The 19,714-nt window shown below is 41.3% G+C and overlaps 1 protein-coding gene across 4 annotated transcripts in view; it reads left to right on the top strand.

Moving 5' to 3' along the window:
- The window catches only part of NOL4 (nucleolar protein 4), a 291,792-nt gene that overhangs the window by 268,425 nt on the left and 3,653 nt on the right, over positions 1-19,714 (top strand). For all 4 annotated transcript variants that reach the window (XM_066578051.1, XM_066578050.1, XM_066578049.1 and 1 more), the window contains one exon: positions 6,166-6,346. In XM_066578051.1, the coding sequence (XP_066434148.1) occupies positions 6,166-6,346 (181 nt within the window). The remainder of the gene's footprint in view (positions 1-6,165; positions 6,347-19,714) is intronic.

Genomic DNA, 19,714 nt, shown 5'->3' with positions numbered 1-19,714 from the left:
ATCTTTGTCCCTCACTGCCTCCATTCACTAGCGATGATCGTTCCTGTGTAAAACTGCCCTTTACCTGAGTATGGGAATTTTTAAGCTTAAAGGGAGCAGTGACCCCCTACCCCTGTAAAGATGTACAGTATTCTGAAATGAATCAGCACATCATTTTGGACCCATGTAGAAAAAAATAACCAAATTATTGGTAAACATTAAGATTATTGTCTTTTTAAATATAAGATAGCCCTTCCAGATGAGTATAGCCGTGTACTGCTACACCATGATACACTTAAATGTACGCTTATTGATGTTGCCTGCAGTGGTCACGCGGTTGTTTACTGACGTAATGGCTGCAGCCTATAGGAGCGCCACAATGGGACGTCATCAGTGACGTCCTGTAAACCAATCAAAGTTTTTATATTAGAAGCCAAAGTGACATATTTATGGGATGTCACCGAGCTTGAATACTCAGTGAGGTTAAGGGTCGCATACCATGGCGCTGGAGTGCACTATGGCACCACAGTAAGTACATTTATTAAATGCACTTTGGGGGGGGGGGAGGGGCCAGTAGCTGAAAACAAATAAGACCGACAACCCCCTTTAAGCACAATATTCCAACAGTCTTTTCTTATAAGCAACAAACTAGAACATATTTTGAGAAGACCTATGGCTGAAAGAGTTTCCTAAGTCCACTGTAAACCTGGGACTTCCTGTTAGCAGGTGTGCCCCAGTACTAACCAACAATCCCCATTGTTTTGTGCTGCCGTTCCCGTACATGATTTCCTGCAACAGTTTTGGAATCTTTTGGAGACTCTTCTTAGATGATTTTATGGATAACTAGTTTAACTAGCAATTCCCTCATGTAGCGTAAAAGCTTCCTTGGCCAATAATGGTGATCTGATGAAAATGAATATCACCCCAGCTGCCTTACTGAAGTGGTCTGGTGGATACAGATGCTGGCAGCCATACAGAACTATTATTTTTAATGTGTCCAGTAAAATATGTCTATTTGTGGCACTCTTGACTATAGCAATTTGAATAACACCAAACGTATTTAATGTATTCCTTCTTGAAGCAAAGTTTGCAGTATTCAGTATAATCTCTCCATATTAACAGGCTAGCTCATAGATTTGTTGCATTGCCATCTAGTGGACATAACATATAGTTTTCTATTACGGAATACGGAGTATCCAATAGATCTGCAACATATTCTGCACAGATTGTATAGGTCACAGTGTTATAGTTACTTTGCAAATCACATTTTTTAATTAAATGAGTTTTCTGGGGCAGGAAAAAAAAGTCTAAGGCTTAAAATGAAGAAAAATTGAGTACTCCCCTATCTTTGTGACTCCTTGTTCATAGCTGCAGCCATGGTGCCTACCGCACAGTACCGGGAGGAAGTAGCCGGCGGTGATGGGCCATTCATTGTGCATGTGATCAATCACTAGTCACAGGCTTTGGCTGTGATTCTTTCAGGCCGCTGAAGCTTGTGAGTGGTGTGGGTCATGTGCACAATAAATGGCACATGGCCGCCCATGAATACAGCTGCAGCTATGAATGGGGAGCCACCAGGTGGGTGAGTATTCAATTTTCCTTCATTTTTAGTCCTTAGAACTTTACAACTTTGGAAATATTTTTGAAGGAATGATACATTTTTGATATAGGTGTTTTACAATTTTGGCCATTGGTGTCATTTTTGGCACCCTTTATGCCACGCCCCTTTTTCAGATAAGTTTAAAAAATGTCTGAAAGTATATAAAAACATATTGTAAATGTGGCGCCAAGCATGTAAGACCACTCTTTGGCTATATTTGTGCCAGAAAGCGGTCGTATTAATAGTAAATAAGTTCCTATATGTCCACTGAACTGTTAGCTGCATTTGACACAAGTAACCTTTCTTCATCCAATGGTGCAGTGATGGGTGACTAGAGGCTCCAGTCATATCTGGACCATTATACCTGGGACCCCACACAGGCCTCTTACGTGAGAGAACAGCAGCACTATAGTAAGCAGTTGGCACTATTATCCTACAGCTCTGGGGTCCTGGGTTCAAGGCCAACATCCGCATGGAGTTTCTAGAGAGAGAGAGAGAACACGAACCAAGAAAAAAAAAAAGAAAAAAGCTCGGGGCCCGGCGTCCCACATACAAAAATGCTCGAGTCTCCCATTGTAGTCAATGGGGTTCGTTACTCGAGTAGAGCTCTCGAATCTTATGAAAAGCTCGCCTCGAATAACGCGGACCCGAACATTTGGGTGCTCGCTCATCTCTAGTTATAACGCTAATACTTAAACTAAATTTCTTTATCTCTTGGTTTCTGGGAAATTGCATATTTAAAAGCTGTTTAATGTTCAGACTTGTTCCCATTGTAGTGTACACAGCCTTATTGTTGAGCGAACGTATTACAATTATTGTTCTTCAACAGACTTCATTTTCTTCCCACCTTTTGTAAAATGATGACCTGGAGGTATTGCAGCCAGTTCTCTCTGTCGTCTATTCACCGCTTCTCTACGTCATTGACCTTGTCTATAGAAATCTCAGATGTTCACTAATAAACCTTGGTACTTCCTGGTAGATGTGGTATGTACAGTAAAGCATCCTTTATCTGTGACTAATGTGCTGCTCTTAACCTTGATCTAAAAGGGACAAACTACAGTTAAAACCGTGCTCCACATATTACAATAAAAGGATTTCTGAAGACCGGGAAATAAATTAAGTGAGCCAGCGCACATAGAAGACTTTGGTTAATAGTCTCGCCTCCTTTTGTTCGCAGATTGCTCAGACAGTATGGAGTGGAGTGTGGCAAGCGTATATTTATCATAAAGGAAAACCATAGAACTCTTTGGAGGGAGTGGGACCCGGCCTCGTTGGTCAAATTATTTTTTTGCTAAATGGCTAGAACCTGTGCAAATAAAAGGGGTGTAATCTGCCCCTCTGGAACGTCACAGACACATTTTTTTTGCAAAGGAGAATGTTTTTTCTCATAAGGAAGCATAGGAATCTTGTCCATTATTGTCACTTTATGTGATACACGAGTGCAAAGGGTGCAGTCTTCAGCTAATGTGAAGGCATTTTCTGTGTAGGTTTAGTGTATGTACCTAAAAAGTTCCCAGCGCATACAGTAAACGTATTCTAAGACCCCCATTCACCCAACAGAGGCTAATTTAAACTCCATCTTTTACTGCATGGAATAACACAGCAGAGGAAGATTTTTCATGCAGATAAATTGAGTAAAAAAACTTATACCGTGCAGTATACATTTTTCACAATGGCAGCTTATAGGCGGTGAATGCCACTTAATTATATCAGTTAAACGTATACAGCCGAGATCCCGCCCATGAAAATCTTGGATGTACAGGGAAGACATAATGTGTAAAGAGCCTTGGTGGTTACTGCTGTACTGATTGGGCACAGTTTTTTGAACAGAACAGTAAAAACGTTGCACATCTCTGATGAAGCTTAATGGTTAGATTATGCTAAAGAAGGCTGCTTGTGCCTCTTAGGGGATAGCCTCCCCTACCCTATAGCATGCCCCACCTGGACTGCACCAGCCATTTGGGTAGGATGCCCTTGCACTTGTAAGAGTGCATGTCTTAGCTTGAAGTATCTAAAGCAAGAATGTTCAGACAGGTTGTGACTTATCTGCAGTTGTAGGAAAGTGCAGAAGGTGTCCTCACTGACTGTCACAGAGGACACTCACCCCGTGAAGTCTCCTGAATGCAGACTCAGTGAAGCGCTGCCAGTGCGGCAGGTGTGGATTATTCCACAGGGGTGTATGCGGGGACCACGTGATTTTCTCCACAGGGATCAGCTGCAATGCCTTGTGCCACCCCTTGAGTGTTAATGTGGCTTCTATTTTAGTGTTAGCTGCTAGTGATTTTGACCCTAATACCATGTTCTAGTAATGCCTTCACTAGTGCACAACAACTAACAGCTTGGGTGGCGGATATGTTGGATGGTCCAGAATAAAGGGACTCAACTGAAGGAAATATTAAAATAACCTGCAGAGAAAACAAGAGAACAACTTAGGGACCTGATTACAGTAGCATTCTTAATGGAGTAGTAGTCCTAACAAACCAATGCAAACCATGTCTAACCTGGTCTCAAATGGGGTCAGCCAAGTTGATTTTTTATTTTATTAGTGACGCAGACTTTGTTATTCTTGCTCTAGAAAACCCCAGAAACACAGTTCAAGAAAAAGAGCACTAGTGCAGACAGTGATCGATATCTTATTTCTTATGTATTTATTCTTTAACACTTTCCCGATGTGCATTGTATATGTAGGGTGCACATCAAGTGTCTGTTTATGGAGCGAACCTGGGAGGCAAACCTGCTCCATCCACTGTAGTTGTTGGCCATCTTTGACTGCTGACACCCACCCACAACAGCTGATCTTGGCTGTTAACCCTTTTGTCATCCGATGGTACTGAACCCCCACAACGCAATAAGATCATGGGAAGCAATCCAGGTGTCATGGCAGGCAGGGGCCTTGGGCAGCCATGAATGGTTGCTTATCAAGATGTGCCTATAGCACATCTTGATAGATTGCCAGTCAGAATACAGTATATTTCAATACTTTAGTATTGCACTATAGTGTATGAGCAATTAAATGATCACAAGTCCAAGTCCCCTATGGGGCTTAAAGAAAAATGAAATAAAAATGAAGCCTTTTTTAAAATTATTATGAATATATTAAAGTTAAAAGCCAAAACGTTTTTGTAGTCATTACATTGAAAAATTAAAAAACATTAAAAAGTGGTATCACTGTGTCTGTGAAAAGTCCAAATTCTTAAACTATCACATTATTAATTCTACATGGTAAACATCATCAGAAAAAAAATATATGCATCAAGTCAGAAATGCGTTTTGTTTTTTTTTGGTCTTGTCTTCAAGAAAAAATGTAGAAAAAAAAATTAAAAAAATCGATCAAAACGTTGTATGTACCCCAAAATGGTATCAAGACTACATGTAACTAGAGATAAGCGAGCGCACTCACTAAGGCAAATTACTCGAGCGAGTATTGCCATTTTCAAACACATGCCTGCTCGTGCCAAAAGATTCGGGGGGCAGTGGGGAGGAACGGAGGGGGGAGATCTCTCTCTCTCCCCCCGCTCCACCATGCTCACTCCGGCAACTCACCGCTCTCCCCCGAATCTTTTCGGGCAAGCAGGCATGTACTCGAAAATGGCAATACTCGCTCGGGTAATTTGCCTTAGCGAGTACACTCACTCAACTCTACATGTAACCCTGCAAAAAATGAGCCCTAACACAACCCTGTCAACAAAAAATTAAAAAAAGGGTTGTGATGAGCGAACATACTCGCTAAGGGCAATTGTTCGAGCGAGCATCGCCCTTAGCGAGTACCTGCCCACTTAAAAGAAAAGGTTTGGGTGCCGGCAGCGGGCAGGGAGCTGCGGGGGAGAGTGGGGGGGGGGAACGGAGGGGAGATCTCTCTCTCCCTCTCTACCCCCCGCTGACTGCTGCAACTCACCGCTCCCCTGCGCCGACACCCAAACCTTTTCTTCCGAGCGGGCAGGTACTCGCTGAGGGCAATGCTCGATCGAGTAATTGCCCTTAGTGAGTATGCTCGCTCATCTCTATTTATGGGTTTGAAAGTTTGGGGGACAGAATGCAGCAGTACTACATAAAAAAAATATTACAATGTATTATTGCCATAATTGGACTGACCCACATAATAAAGATAACGGTTCAGTGTACTATGAACCACTTCTAAAAGTTTTCCAATGCATTATACAGTACTATTAAATAGCATGACTGAAAAATACTACTTGTCCCCCAAAAAACAGGCCCTCATGTAGCTATGTTGCCTGAAAAATAGAGTGGAGAGGATGAAAATTAAAATGACAGAAACAAAAACGGCTGCAGTAGGGAGGGGGTAACAATAATTATAGGCAAAATGCTATTTCAATGCAGACAATCCTACAGAAAATAATGTGCAGTCTGAGAGAAGACTACTTTCCCTGAGCAACGTGAGTAAATCATCCTGATTGTGTCATCCGGAGCAAGAAATCTATAGGCAAATGTTAATTGTGGTGTATATATGCTAAATCAGCCGTAGCACTACATGTCTTGGCATATACAGAAGCACTAGATTCTATAAATAGCGCATACATGCTATATATAATTTAGCTGATCTACATATCCACACCTTGTCTTTGCAGGATGAACCAGCACTACCCGATAAACCATTGAAACAAGAAACTGCACAGGTCACTTACTCCACGTCCGCTGTATCCAGCACGCAAGAGGTGTTATACATCAATGGGAATGGGACTTACAGTTACCATAGCTACCGGGGGCTAGGAGGAGGCCTACTAAATCTATCGGATACTTCTAACAGTGGTGAGTTTCATTGGAATTTCTCCTGCTGCATTTCATTGCATGCCGTTTTAAGGTTTGCAGTCAAAGGGATCATATAATAATAATCCATATAGCATGTAATATTTCATGCTGCCAGTTTATATATGGAAGTGATTTTTAGGTGTTATGCTGACATTTAAGTTTCTTCTAAATATTAAATGCAGGGTTTTGTTTGTTTTTTATTGCCGTCAGCAGTATGCAGTATGAAAGACTAACCATGTTCACAGTTGCACAGGCATTGGACTGAAACTTTATTGGCAAGCCGGCACAATGAAAAGCTGTAGCATTTAGCACGCCTGAATGTAAAGGAGCTGATAAACATTTATTCTGAGGGCACGGTCACATGTAAAGGAATTTGGTGTGGATCCACACAAAGATCCGCAGTATATCTTGCAAATGTTGCAGATTTTGACACAGATCGGCAGCTGATTTCACCCTTTGAAGTCCAGGGGTGCAGGCCGCTGTGGATCGGAGTTAAAATCCGCACCAATGCTGTGAATTTTCATACGGTGTTTGAAGTGAAAGTTGTCGCAGATTTTGGTGCGGAAAATCTACTTGGAAATGTATCCTAAAGGGGTTTTCTGAGATTAAAGGCCCTTTTAAATGGGATGACCATCGAGCTTATTAGTGCTCAAAAGCTGTCCCAGCAATACTGTCTCCTGTGCTTTTACACAGGAGCGATCATTGATCAGTGGATGGAGGTGGAGCGGGCCTGAAATCATCTTCGCCTGCCCATCTCCATTCAGAGTAAACAGGCAGTCATTCGTAGATGAACGACTGCCAGTTTACACCGGCCGATTATCATTTGATTTGTATGCCCGCAGCATCTGAAACTAATTATCATCTGTCATTCAGATTGTGCAGACATTTACATTGAAGGTTTATTGCACAGATTCCCATGATCCAGCAGGAATCTTAACTTTCCGTGTAAAAGGGCCCTCAGGATAGGTTAATCAATATAATATTAGTGGCATCTGCCATTCAACTGATTGCTACCTTTCACCCGATGCACAGATAGCGGTCATTCAGTGGCTGGAGGGTTGAGTGGACAGAGCTAACTGGAGATCATGAATATGGAGGACTACTTCATAGATTCTCTTTAAAGCATATGTTAATCTTAAAATTAAAGACCACAATTCCCTGATATGTTATTTGTACAACCCCCTTATCAAATTTGAGGATTGCAGCAGATTACAGACTAGTCTCATTACTGGATCTAGCCTGCTGTTCTGTGATAATGTTCAAAGTGCATTACACTTTAATGTTCCCGGGGCCATCTACAGCTATACATGATATGAAAATGTGTACATTATACTAGATATTAGTCTGACATTTTAGCCTTAGCCCAACTCCAAATGACACCATAAATCTCATCAAGTGTAACAGCAAGCTTTAGTGAAAGCAAGAATGTAATTGACTATTGACTTAGTTTCCAATGTCTTTCCTGTTGGCAGCTACAGTTCACTGAACCTAGTACGTGAAAACTCAGATAGATGTAGGTAATCCTAATATTGACCAGGGAGTTACAGGGATGTTCCAGATAAAACAGACAAAAAAACCAAAACTTGTTATTTATATAGCACCAACTTATTCCACAGCGCTTTCAGGTAATTTATTACCCCCCACCAAGCTGGGTACTCATTCACAGACCTCGGAAGGATGGAAGGCTGAGTCAACCTTAAGTACCATGCGGGGATTGAGCTTGCAACCTTCAGGTCATGAGCAAGAACTTGGGATTGCATTTTTGCTGCCTTAGCACTCTGCGCCACACAGCCACGCCACATGACATTGTGTTATGTCTGTACAGGACCTGAGGTGTGCTATAACACTCAAGGTTTCAAGCACTAGCTAAAGAAGTCAGGCCCCACACTAGACATAACATGGTGTTCCACTTTTCTCCAGAGCATTCATTTGAATCACATTATGGTACATGTGCTTCCAGGAGGAAAAAACTAAGAGCCCTGCATCAGGATCCTGGCATAAAAAAGTTGCAAAGTTTTGTGCAAGCCATACTTGTGCAAAAGTTTGAAACTTTTACACTTTTTCCGCCATCACAACCTTGCATTTTTTGTAGATAAAACTGGTGTTTATTGGAAGAAAGTGGGCCCCCCCCCCCCCCCCGTGGCTGACAAATTTATCAAGTCACAGCCAGAAGAAAAATCTCATATTAAAACAATATACAGTCACCATATAGTTATTGTTTTCATAGCGAATACCTGAGGGGTAGCCACTGAGAAAGAGGGTCACCCTTCTTCGGACAGTTGTTCTACTTACAGGTAGTAAGAAACAGGATCAGATTAGGGAAAGACAAGCTGTCATTACTCCCCACTTCCTTTTGGCATTGTGGCTTCACCTCTATTTTGGAGGGTGATTCGTCTAACCGTGAGTAAGAACACGGAAATAAAGTATATTGTTGATGATATCTGCAGATTTACATTTTATGGTTATGGATTTATCTAGTGACTCAACTTTGATTGGTCGGTAAATGTGTTATGTATTGCATAGCTTTATGGGATTTTAATGTATATCTATTAGAAGTTATGTCTTAATATGAGATGTTTTTCTGGTTCTGTTTGATGAAGGTAATCCCAGGTGGTTATAATTGCATTCTCAGTGATTTCTAGGCCTAACCAATTTAGTATAATTTATGCCAAAAACAAGCTTAAATCATAGTGCAAATCAATATCAGTCCAGAGCTATTAGAGATTTGCCTGTCTGGTGCACGGATGGCCAGAAGTGCACCAAATCTAATATAAAAAAGCCTATAGGCCTTTCCTTGCACTACACTTTTAACCCTTTGCGTGACCTTCAGTGGATGATTTTGGTGTAATTACATCCTCACCACTGCTGTAAAATCATAAAAATTGAGTTTGATACATTCAGTGACCTGTCAGGAAAAGTCAAAGTTCCAATGTTAAGTCTAGCGGCGCTGTTGTGCTTTAGCCAACAGCGCCGCTTGGGAGAGCCAAGTGTTAATAAGCGACGTTCATATCAAGTGCTTACCAGTTTGACTGTTGCCTTGTCCTCAAAACGTGAAAGATGATGTCGTAGATGGCGAACAGTTCAAAGGGTACGCTCAGATGGAAGTTGGTACCCTGAAAATATAGTTTATTCTGAAATTCTTGCCAATTAAAATAATTACAGCCATTTGTACAAACATTTTATGTTCATGTAGCGAACATCGGGTCAATCTAGTTTAAAAAGAAGCACAGACCTCCAGCGCTCCAGTCTAAGTAAATTCTGTCCAAAAAGCCCAAAACTCAGATTCTTTAACAGGCAAACATATTGAGTTTTTTTGTATGTTAGGGTGCTTTCACATGGAATGGAATATACTGCAACAACATTGCGGAATATGTCGTCTTAGAACTTGGTATCAACAATGCAGACTTTGATGTGGAATTGCTGGTAAAATTCTGCCATTTGTAACTACATCATAATCTACAGTTGAGCAGTGCGGATTTTTGGTGCCAAATATGCCTTTATGTTGTTGCTGAATATTCTGTCCTTTGTGAAAGCACCCTAAACACTCCAGGATGAACCGTTATGTCATGGAGGTCCAGGGTTTGTATGTGAGTGCCAGCTGTTAGCCCTTTAACCCCTTGAGTGGCACGCCCGGAAATTTTCCGGGACAAGCTCCACTGCTCATAGCAACATAGCCCGGAAGATTTCCGGGCTATGTATCACTATGGGAGCTGCAGAGCACAATGCCACAAGCTGTGACAGTGTGCTCTGCCTGCACAGACCCACACAGAGCAGTGCAAGGGCTTTGAAAAACCAGCAGAAGATATTGCCGGCATGTCGGCAATGTCCTGCTTTGTTTACAGGTTGCCATAGAGACCATCGGCTTGTCAGAAGCAAGCCGATGGTCTCTGTGGCAGGGAGAGCTGGTTGTTAGCTGTCAGAGGACAGCTAGGTACCAGCTCTTACAGCAGAGATCAGAGAAAACCTCCGATCTCTGCTGTGTTAACCCTTTACATGCTGCAGTCTATGTGACTGCAGCATGTAAAGGGCTGTCACTGCAGCATGTAAAGGGCTGTCACCATCGGACCCCCGGAATGTGATCAGGGGTCCTGATGGGTCCCTGTGGAAGTCCCCTAAAGGGACAAAAAAAAAATTTTTTTTAAAAATAAAAAAAAAAAGGAAAAAAATTTAAAAAAAAACAAAAAAAACCACTTGTCTCCCTTTACTTTGTAAAAAATCAAAAATACAATCACACATGTGGTATCCATGTGCGTCGTAATGACCCAGAGAAGGAAGTTAATACATTATTTAACCTCTTAATGACATGGCCCCTTTTTTTCTTTTTTCCCCATTTCTTTTTTTTCCTCCCCCCGGTTTAAAAAATCCCAACTTGTCCCGCAAAAAACAAGCCCTCATATGGCCGTGTCAATGGAAAAATGAAAAAGTTATGGCTCTTGAGACGCAACTGCAAAACTAGTTGAAATTCAATGATTAGACCATTTTAAAAAACCTGCCCTGGTGGGCACGACAGGGTGGTAGGAAACCTGCCACTCAAGGGGTTAAATGCCATCGTCAGTTCTGACAGTAATATGTACGAGAATGCCCCGATCGATCCCAAAAGCCCCCCGATCCCCGAATGGCCTCCCCTTATAAGATTGCAGGCTGTCATTAGGTTGCCATGGCAGCTGGAGGTTTTCTGAAGGCCCCCAGGGCTGCCATTGTAGTTTTCCAATTAAGCCATGCCTGTGGCGTGGCTTGATAGACTGCTTTTCAGATCACGATGAACTGCAGGAGCGATCAAATGATTGCAAGTCTTCTATGGAGGCGAAGCTCATTGAGTTTTAGAATATAGAACCTTATTGTAGGTATTCCATATTTGCAAGCCACCTGTCTTGTTGTGTTTGTTTTGTTTTTTTGTAATTAAATTAAACAAATTGAGCTCTTTATTTGTAAAATTATTTATCAGCTACAATTAAAATTGTGAAATTGCAACAATTCATACTCGCGCAATATAATTTCTTTAAAAAATGAGTTTATAAAATGATTAAAAAATTAAAAGGTAATAAGTTAAAAAACAACCCTTTCCCATATTTATAATAAAATATTAATTAAAAGAAAAAAATACTTTGTATCGCTGTATCCGTAAAAGTCCAATATATCAGGTCTTTTCACACGGGCGACAGCGATATTGCTGCAAGAAAATTGCAGCAATATCGCAGCTGTGTTTTGTACGATATCGCTGTTTTTTTTGCAGCAATATTGCAGTTTTGTGGCGCTATAAAGTCATGCGACTTTGTAGCGTTCTTTTGCAGGGATTTTCAGGGGGGCTTGAAATATAAGTCCTACCCCAAAAATAAGCCCAAAATAAAAAAACAAAAACAAACAATACATTACCTAACAGGCACTGTCCACTCCACCGCACTTCTCTTCCAGCAGTTCCACAGCACTTGTTTGTAGTCTTCAGCCACCACTTCCTGGTCTGGGGGTTCAAAAAGCCCGTCTCCAGGAAGAGTTTGCTCTGATTGGTTCTTAATGTGATGGCTATTGGTTTATTGAGAGCTGCAGTGATTGGCTGAGCCCCGATGCTTGAGAACCATTTAAAGCCAGTGCTTCCAGGAGGTGGGATTTTTGAACCTCCTGACAAGGATGTGATAGCTGAGGACTGCAAGCAAGTGTTGCAGAACTGCCGGAGGAGAAGTATGGCAGAGCAGACAGTGCCTATTAGGTAATGTATTGTTTTTTGGGGTTTTTTTTGGGGGGGGGTGGGGGGGGGGGTAATGCAGCTTGGTGTTATTTTTAGGGAAAAACCCTAGCTGCATTAAAAGTTGCATATCACTGCATAAAAACTGCGATTTTGTGCGAAGTGAACCAAATGAAGGCTCTATAAGTACACATGGGCAACAAAACATCGCAAATCACGGCTGTATAGAGCATACCACAATTTTTTTTTCTCACAATGTAGCAGCCTACAAAACATCACTAATGTGAAGGAACCCATTGGAAAGCATGGACTTCACATACATACGATTTGTCACATTGTCGCATCGCGAAAAAATTGCACAAATTTGTCACCTGTATGAAAGTGGACTGAGGGTAATGCATTATTTATCCCACACAGTGAACATCAACAGGAAAAAAATACATAATGTCAGAATTGTGCTTTTTTTGGTCAAGCAGTCTTCAAGAAAAAAAAACTTAATAAAAAGTTATCAAAAACTCATATGTACTCTACAACGGTTCGAATCAAAACTATAGGACGTCGTGCAAAAAACAAGCCCTCGCACAACTATGTTGATGTAAAATTCAAAAAGCTATGGTTGTCGCAGGATGGCGGAACAAAATAATATAATTTTTTCCCCAAAGATATTTTAAATTTTAAAAGTACTACAGCAAAAAAACGACATAAATTTGCTATTGTACCAATCATACCGACCAATAGAATAAAGTTATTATGTCATTTTTGCTGAAGCGTGTATGCCGTAGAAACATTTTCTCAGTACATTAAATGGTACCAGTGAAAAATACAACCCGACCCACAAAAAACAAGCCCTCAGACAGCTACATTGATAGATAAAGGAGTTTTTAAAGTGGGAAGGAAAAACTGGGGAAAAAAGGGGGCCTCGTCGTTTTTAGGCATAAGCTGGTGTGAGCGGGCCCTTACCATTATGGCGCAGGCTTTTGCTGATGGCTTCTGTAACATGTATGTAAAGAGCTTTCTAAGTATTGTGGGCCGTCGGGTGTTCTCGTACCGATACTACTGTATATGTGGGGGAAGCAGCGTCGTCCCCACACCCAGCAGCTGCTGCGGAACGTGCTGAGGACAAGCACCCATTTTACTTGCAAACGAACCTCATCTTCCCCCTGATTACACAGCTTAATACTAAAGTGTTAAATAACAAATTAAATCCAATTGTGCGGTAATGTGACTACTGTGGGAAACACTGACAAATATTGATTTTTGTGGGAAATCAAGTCATAGTAAATGATTTAACCTTTGTGGCTACACAGCTAATGCTTTCTGTCACTCGTCAATAATTACAATTGTAGGAGCGGACATTTATGGTTTTCTTGAAGGAGATTCAATATAAAATACTGTTTCTGACAAATAGTCATGAGATCTGGGCAGCGCTGAAGTGACTTCCCCTCAGTCTATATAGCCGGGTTATACTACCGTATACATACTGGAAGATTTCACTGCATTTAGCAGGTTCTACACTTGTTCTAATTCGCTGGGCCTCCAGTTAAATAGGTTGGCCATTTTTTTGCCTGTGAAGTGGTGGTGAGTTTTTTCTTTTTGTTGCAGCTGAAGACATTTAGTAGTTGATCTGGCACCTGATTAATGCTATACTTCTCTACTGAATATCGCAGACCCAGTGCTGAGAATAGGCCTTTCTATATATCTGTGTGGGGACTGGACGCCGCTCCTCCCCACAGCGACATAAGCCATTCACAGTGACTGTGCATTAGTTGGAGGACCAGTCAAGGGTTTATTTACATACAGCACAGGGCTGACCCGCCACAGGCAGATGGATTAAAGGAAAAAATTGGATGCCAGCGTGCCAATTGCTGTAAATTGTGTGAGCCTTTCTCAAAAAAGGGAAGTTCTTATAAGCCAAAACATTGTTTGGTGTTTTTCTTGCCTAAATAGTAACAGTAATGGTATGCCGACGTGCAACTTTTCATTTTGTCCATTTGATTTGATGGCTGGATGGATAAGTGTTGTTGCATCTAGATGGGACATTTGTGCTGTTTTCAACCCAGTCATTTTCTCTTTTTGGCACCATACGTGTACGTGTTCTAGTCATGTTCCACCCATATTGTTTGTGCCTGTAGAGCACATCCCGATATGAAGCACTGTGGACACCAACATCTCTCAGGTTGCTAATGCAGATGGTAAAATGCATCCTTAGCAGTCAGCTATGTGCACCTTGTAGAGTCTGATAACATGTATCTATGGTTTCTGAACAATGTGCTTGGATTTCATGCCATGACATAGATTTTCAAAACAACAGCACTGATGCCGATTTCACTTTTGGCTTTTTTTAAGGGAAAACGTCAGTTGTGTATTCACATGTTAAAACCCACAGATATAGGCGGTTTTTTCACTTATGGGAAAGAGGTTATGCTGTTAACCAGCTTCTGGCATGGCCCACAGATGTAGATCCGCTGTGCCTCAGACTAAATCCAATGTCATCACTTGTTTTCATCCTTTCACCCCACCAATCAGGACCCGGTCTTCGCTGCCGGGACCCCCAGATTGTTACCCTAGAAATAATCTGTTAAGAGGCTGCTGATGCTCTTGGTCAGGTTTTCTATAATGTGGTATTGGATGGTGTAGACAGGGACGTAGTTGTAGAACAGAATCGTAGACAGGGCAAGTGGAATATTTTCAGAAAGTAGATGAAGCCAAGAGTCAGGACCGGTGCCAGACTGGTTGCTTAGGCACCTGCTAGTGGGGAAGCGTGCCTTAAATAACCGGAAGCCGACCTGGGTTGGCTTGGGGTTGTAAAGCTAGGTACCTTTTAAAGACAAGCTGGCTGCGCTCTCTATGGGGACCGGGATACTGACAGGAGATAAGGCATCTAACACAGGGGGCACTATGCTGGCCATGGCTGACAGCAGCAGCCATAACATTTTTCTAGGGAAGAAACAACTAAGAAATAGCTGAATAGACTTATGAAACAGAATACAACAGAAAGGCTTAGCATATATTCTCATGATGTGGTTGTGCTGTGGTATTACCACAAATTGCCACAGTTCTGCAGCTAGCACAGGTGAGGCGCATTAAAAACGCCATTTGCAGTAAAACAAAAAGTTCAGTGTTTGCTATGCGGCTCTCAGCCACATGCCATACCCTTATATTTATACATCTCCATCATTCCAAATCAAAGTAATCCTATGTAGAGACGTCAACACAATTGATTTTTATTACCCCTCATCCAAATCACATGCACTCACCCTTGGTTTCCTCGCGAGTCATATTGGGCTAAAGCTATGCTGCTGATAGGTTATCGTATTGGTGTATGCCATTAACTTGGCTGAATCTCATTAACCTGAGCTGACGGCAACACACTTTACTGGTGTCATAAATAATGCTTTCATGTGATGCTGCCGGTAGCCAACAACGAAGGCAATAATGTCATGTATATATAAGCAGCACTTTATTAGTTTATGTATGATTTTTAAACCTGCCAAAGCGTGTGGCTTCTAAGTGAGAGTATCACAATGTATTTGCAGTTCAACCTATTCATAATAGGATGCTTTCATATGTACCATTTTCATGCAATTTAAGTCAATGTCAAGAGTTAGTCATGAAAGGGGACATATATAGGGAAGATTGAATTTCTCTTTTTTAATCTACTCAAATTTTGCTTCAAAGGTTGGCATCAAGACGTCACATATGCCAAATCCAGTTGGATGAAGCTCATTTTGTCGCATTATACCACATTGGGCACCGTTTACTGGTCCTATCCATCTTAGACCTCTGATGGAAGTTGCATCGGACAGCACATGGACAGTATTTGCCGTTATACATGGACATAGCACATTGGCATGTCCTATTTATTATCCATGAATAGGAACCTGCCATTAGTTATGTTATGCTGACCAACAGTTGGTGTGACACAAACATTGATGTTTTATAGGCCTATAATTGGGGCCGTGTGTGGTCAGTGGGTGAACACGGCCAGCACACAGTCCCAAATACTGTATGATAGTGTGCACCTAGCCTTGGGCTGACATACGTAGGTTCATGCCCCTAACAACCAGCAAAAGTCTAATCACTGGTGGCTACAAGAAAAAAAAAAAAAGAAAGTGTCTTAAGCAGCGATCTAATCCAACGCCGATATTATTAGTTTGAGATTTGATACTCAGAAAATAAGATGAAATGTTAAATGCAAAATACACCGTCTGTATCCAGAGTCTTCACTGGATGCCTTTTCCTATGCGTGGACAGTTAAAATGTATTGTAGGAATTCAGTTCTTAAGCTATATTGGCAGGTGGTAAATTACTGTGTATTAACTCCTTGTGCGGTACTAGAAGGCCTCATGAGTCTATAATCAATCCCCTGCATGTTCTATTAGCACAGCACGCCCGTCTACAGTATGGAGGCTTAGCACTGATGGAAAAAAATGAGGGCTTTCCTGTTACCTAATTGCCATATTCTGTTTATCATTTACCTAATTACTTCTGTGCATCTAAATTGTAAACAAAAAAAAAAGTATAAATGTTATAAATACATAATATATAGAATTATTAAATATTGTAGAATACAGGTGGGAACTGTTATATGATCCCTTTGCGTTGCAGCAAGTTCTCTCAGACTGAAATGTACAATCATTTTTCGAAATGATACGTTATTTTTCTGTTATTGAAAGACAGAACCGAAATATTTGTGCATCACTTGTGCCGTTCATCCTTCTCAGGAGCGAATGTGAAATAACATGGGAGCGGCTACAAGCGAAGTGCAGAACATGTCCTGTTCTTTTTACTTAGGATCCTGGACCCCAGTCCTTTCTGTTATCCCTTCTGAAGGATATAAAATACATTGCTTATGCCATTCCCCATCAGTAAGGCAGCGTGGTTACTTGTTCTGCATCCTTTAACTGGATCCCAACAGTAAACAGAAAAATCCTGCATGTTCCATCAGACTCGGGTGGAAGTATCCCCCTAGAAGCACCGCTGTTAGAGTAGAATGGAAAGGTACCTGCGGCACCCGAAGTTACAATAGTAGTCGTATTTGTATTAATACTGCTGATTGTTTCCTGTAACAGCTGGGATAAATATTGTCTTTCCTGCATTATTCCTGATGAGAAGCAGTGAAAGATAATACAGGGCAGATATGTGTGCATTAGGACTGGCCCATCTGCTCTAAGGCAACAAAGACATAAAAGTTTAATGACATGCTGCCAAGGCAGTCAGAATGAAGGATACAGTATTTGGCTTTTGGGAGTGTTTGTCATTTCCCAACAGGGGAGTGAAGCAGGCGCTGTATACAGAGTATTGACTTACTATTACACTGTTGTATTTATGTGTTCTCTATAAGTAACAATATGACTGGAGGTCAACTGATTTCCATCAGAAAGTATAGCAGTGCTACAAAGCAAAATCCCCTTACACAGTAATGTCATATACAGGATTACATTGTACCGATGATGTCACCGGGGATACAAAAAGCATAGCCCTAATTTCAGAATTTTACACCCATAGCAGCTATTCCAGATGGGAATGCCACATTGTATGTAATCTAAGGTATAAGAAATGTACCATCCTATCTCACTTCATTTCTAGGAATATTTTGGTAAGAGTTATGTTGTAAGTTATTTCCCCCGGTTTATAGGCAGAGGTGTGACTAGCAGCAATACAAAATTTTGTTATAGGACCATCAATCTATCACACAATTAACCCCTTAAAGACAAAGCTGTTTTTCAATCTCATTTTCAGTTTTTCCTGCCCCCTTTTAAAAAATTATAACTTTTTTATTTATCCCTCACTGTCGCTGCATAAGGGCTTGTTTTTTTGCGGGACGAGTTGTATTTTTTAATGGCACTATTTAATGTGCCGTGTAATGTACCGAAAAACGTTAAAAAAAATTCGAAGTGAAGTGGAAAACCTCCGAAATTCCGCAAACTTTCGGTGGCGTCTTGTTTCTATGGTGTACACACTGCAACAAAATTGACATATTAACTTAAAGGGGTTGTCCCGCGAAAGCAAGTGGGGGTATACACTTCTGTATGACCATATTAATGCACTTTGTAATGTACATCGTGCATTAATTATGAGCCATACAGAAGTTATTCACTTACCTGTTCCGTTGCTAGCGTCCTCGTCTCCATGGTGCCGTCTAATTTCAGCGTCTAATCGCCCGATTAGACGCGCTTGCGCAGTCCGGTCTTCTCCCTGGTGAATGGGGCCGCTCGTGCCGGAGAGCTGGTCCTCGTAGCTCCGCCCCGTCACGTGTGCCGATTCCAGCCAATCAGGAGGCTGGAATCGGCAATGGACCGCACAGAGCCCACGGTGCACCATGGGAGAAGACCCGCGGTGCATCGTGGGTGAAGGTCCCGGCGGCCATCTTAGTAAGGTAAGTAAGAAGTCGCCGCAGCGCGGGGATTCGGGTAAGTACTAAACGTTTTTTTTTTAACACATGCATCGGGTTTGTCTCGTGCCGAACGGGGGGCCTATTGAATAAAAAAAAAACCTGTTTCGGCGCGGGACAACCCCTTTAATCCTATGGGTCAATACGATTACTACGATAGCAAACTAATATAGTTTTTTTTGCTGTACTATTTTTTTTCCCAATATATGTAATTTTTTAAAAATTCTTTTCTGTTGCCATTTTCTGACCACGATAACTTTATTTTTTCCATCTACATAGTTGTGCAAGGGCTCATTTTGTGTGGGACGTCCTCTAGTTTCTGTTCGCAGCATTTTTGAATACATATGACTTTTTGATTGCTTTCTATTACTTTTTTTTTGGAGACATGGTGATCAAAAAAGCACAATTCTGTGTTTTGTTTTTTTTCTGATGACGTTTACTATGCACAGTAAACAATGAATAACTTTGATAGATCGGACTTTTACAGACGCAGCAATACCAAATATGTATTGTTTTATTATTTAGATTTTATTGTAAACATGGTAAAAGGGGTTTTATTTAAAACTTTTATAACTTTTTATTTTTTTTAAGAATTAGTAAAACTTTTTAAAACTTCTTTTAACTTTTTATTTTAGTCCCCAGAGAGGATCAGAAACTGGGATGCTTTGATCGCTCCTGCAGTATGATGTAATGTCATAGCATTACATTATACTGCGATCTGACAGCCATTCTATCAGGCCATGCCATGACACCCACATGGAAACCTGTGATCTCAACGTGGGTGGGCCGTACGGGCGCCCTGAAGATCGGTCGGGGCATTTAAATGCCACTGTCAGAATTGATGGTGGCATTTAAAGGGTTAACAACTCAGATGAACAGTGCAGCTTATCTGAGCCGTTGTCGGCGGCTGCTGTAAGAAACCTACGTTGTATGGAGTGGGATAGACCCCCGATCTCCATTCATACATACCTCGAAGCTGCAGGACGTAACTGTATGTCCTGTAGTGTTAAGGGGTTAATCTTAAAAGTGTTTTATGGGACAGTGAAACCTTTAAGTCCTTTTTGGCTCCAGGGCTTCTTGGTACGACTGCTACTTCTGCATCCTCTATAGCTGCACCCTTAGCTAATGTTTATTTTAATCCACAGTTTTATGCTCTATGTACCCAGGTACATAAATTACAGATGCATTTGAAGGGCATGTTCTAATCCTACTACTGCCTTCATAAAAGGGAGCCATTAAATGGGTTTTCTGGGAATTTATTATTGATTACCTATCCTCAAGATAGGTCATCAGT

This window comes from Eleutherodactylus coqui, chromosome 9, assembly GCF_035609145.1.
Source record: "Eleutherodactylus coqui strain aEleCoq1 chromosome 9, aEleCoq1.hap1, whole genome shotgun sequence".
NCBI classification, from domain to species: domain Eukaryota; kingdom Metazoa; phylum Chordata; class Amphibia; order Anura; family Eleutherodactylidae; genus Eleutherodactylus; species Eleutherodactylus coqui.
This window is presented reverse-complemented; position numbering and strand designations above follow the sequence as displayed.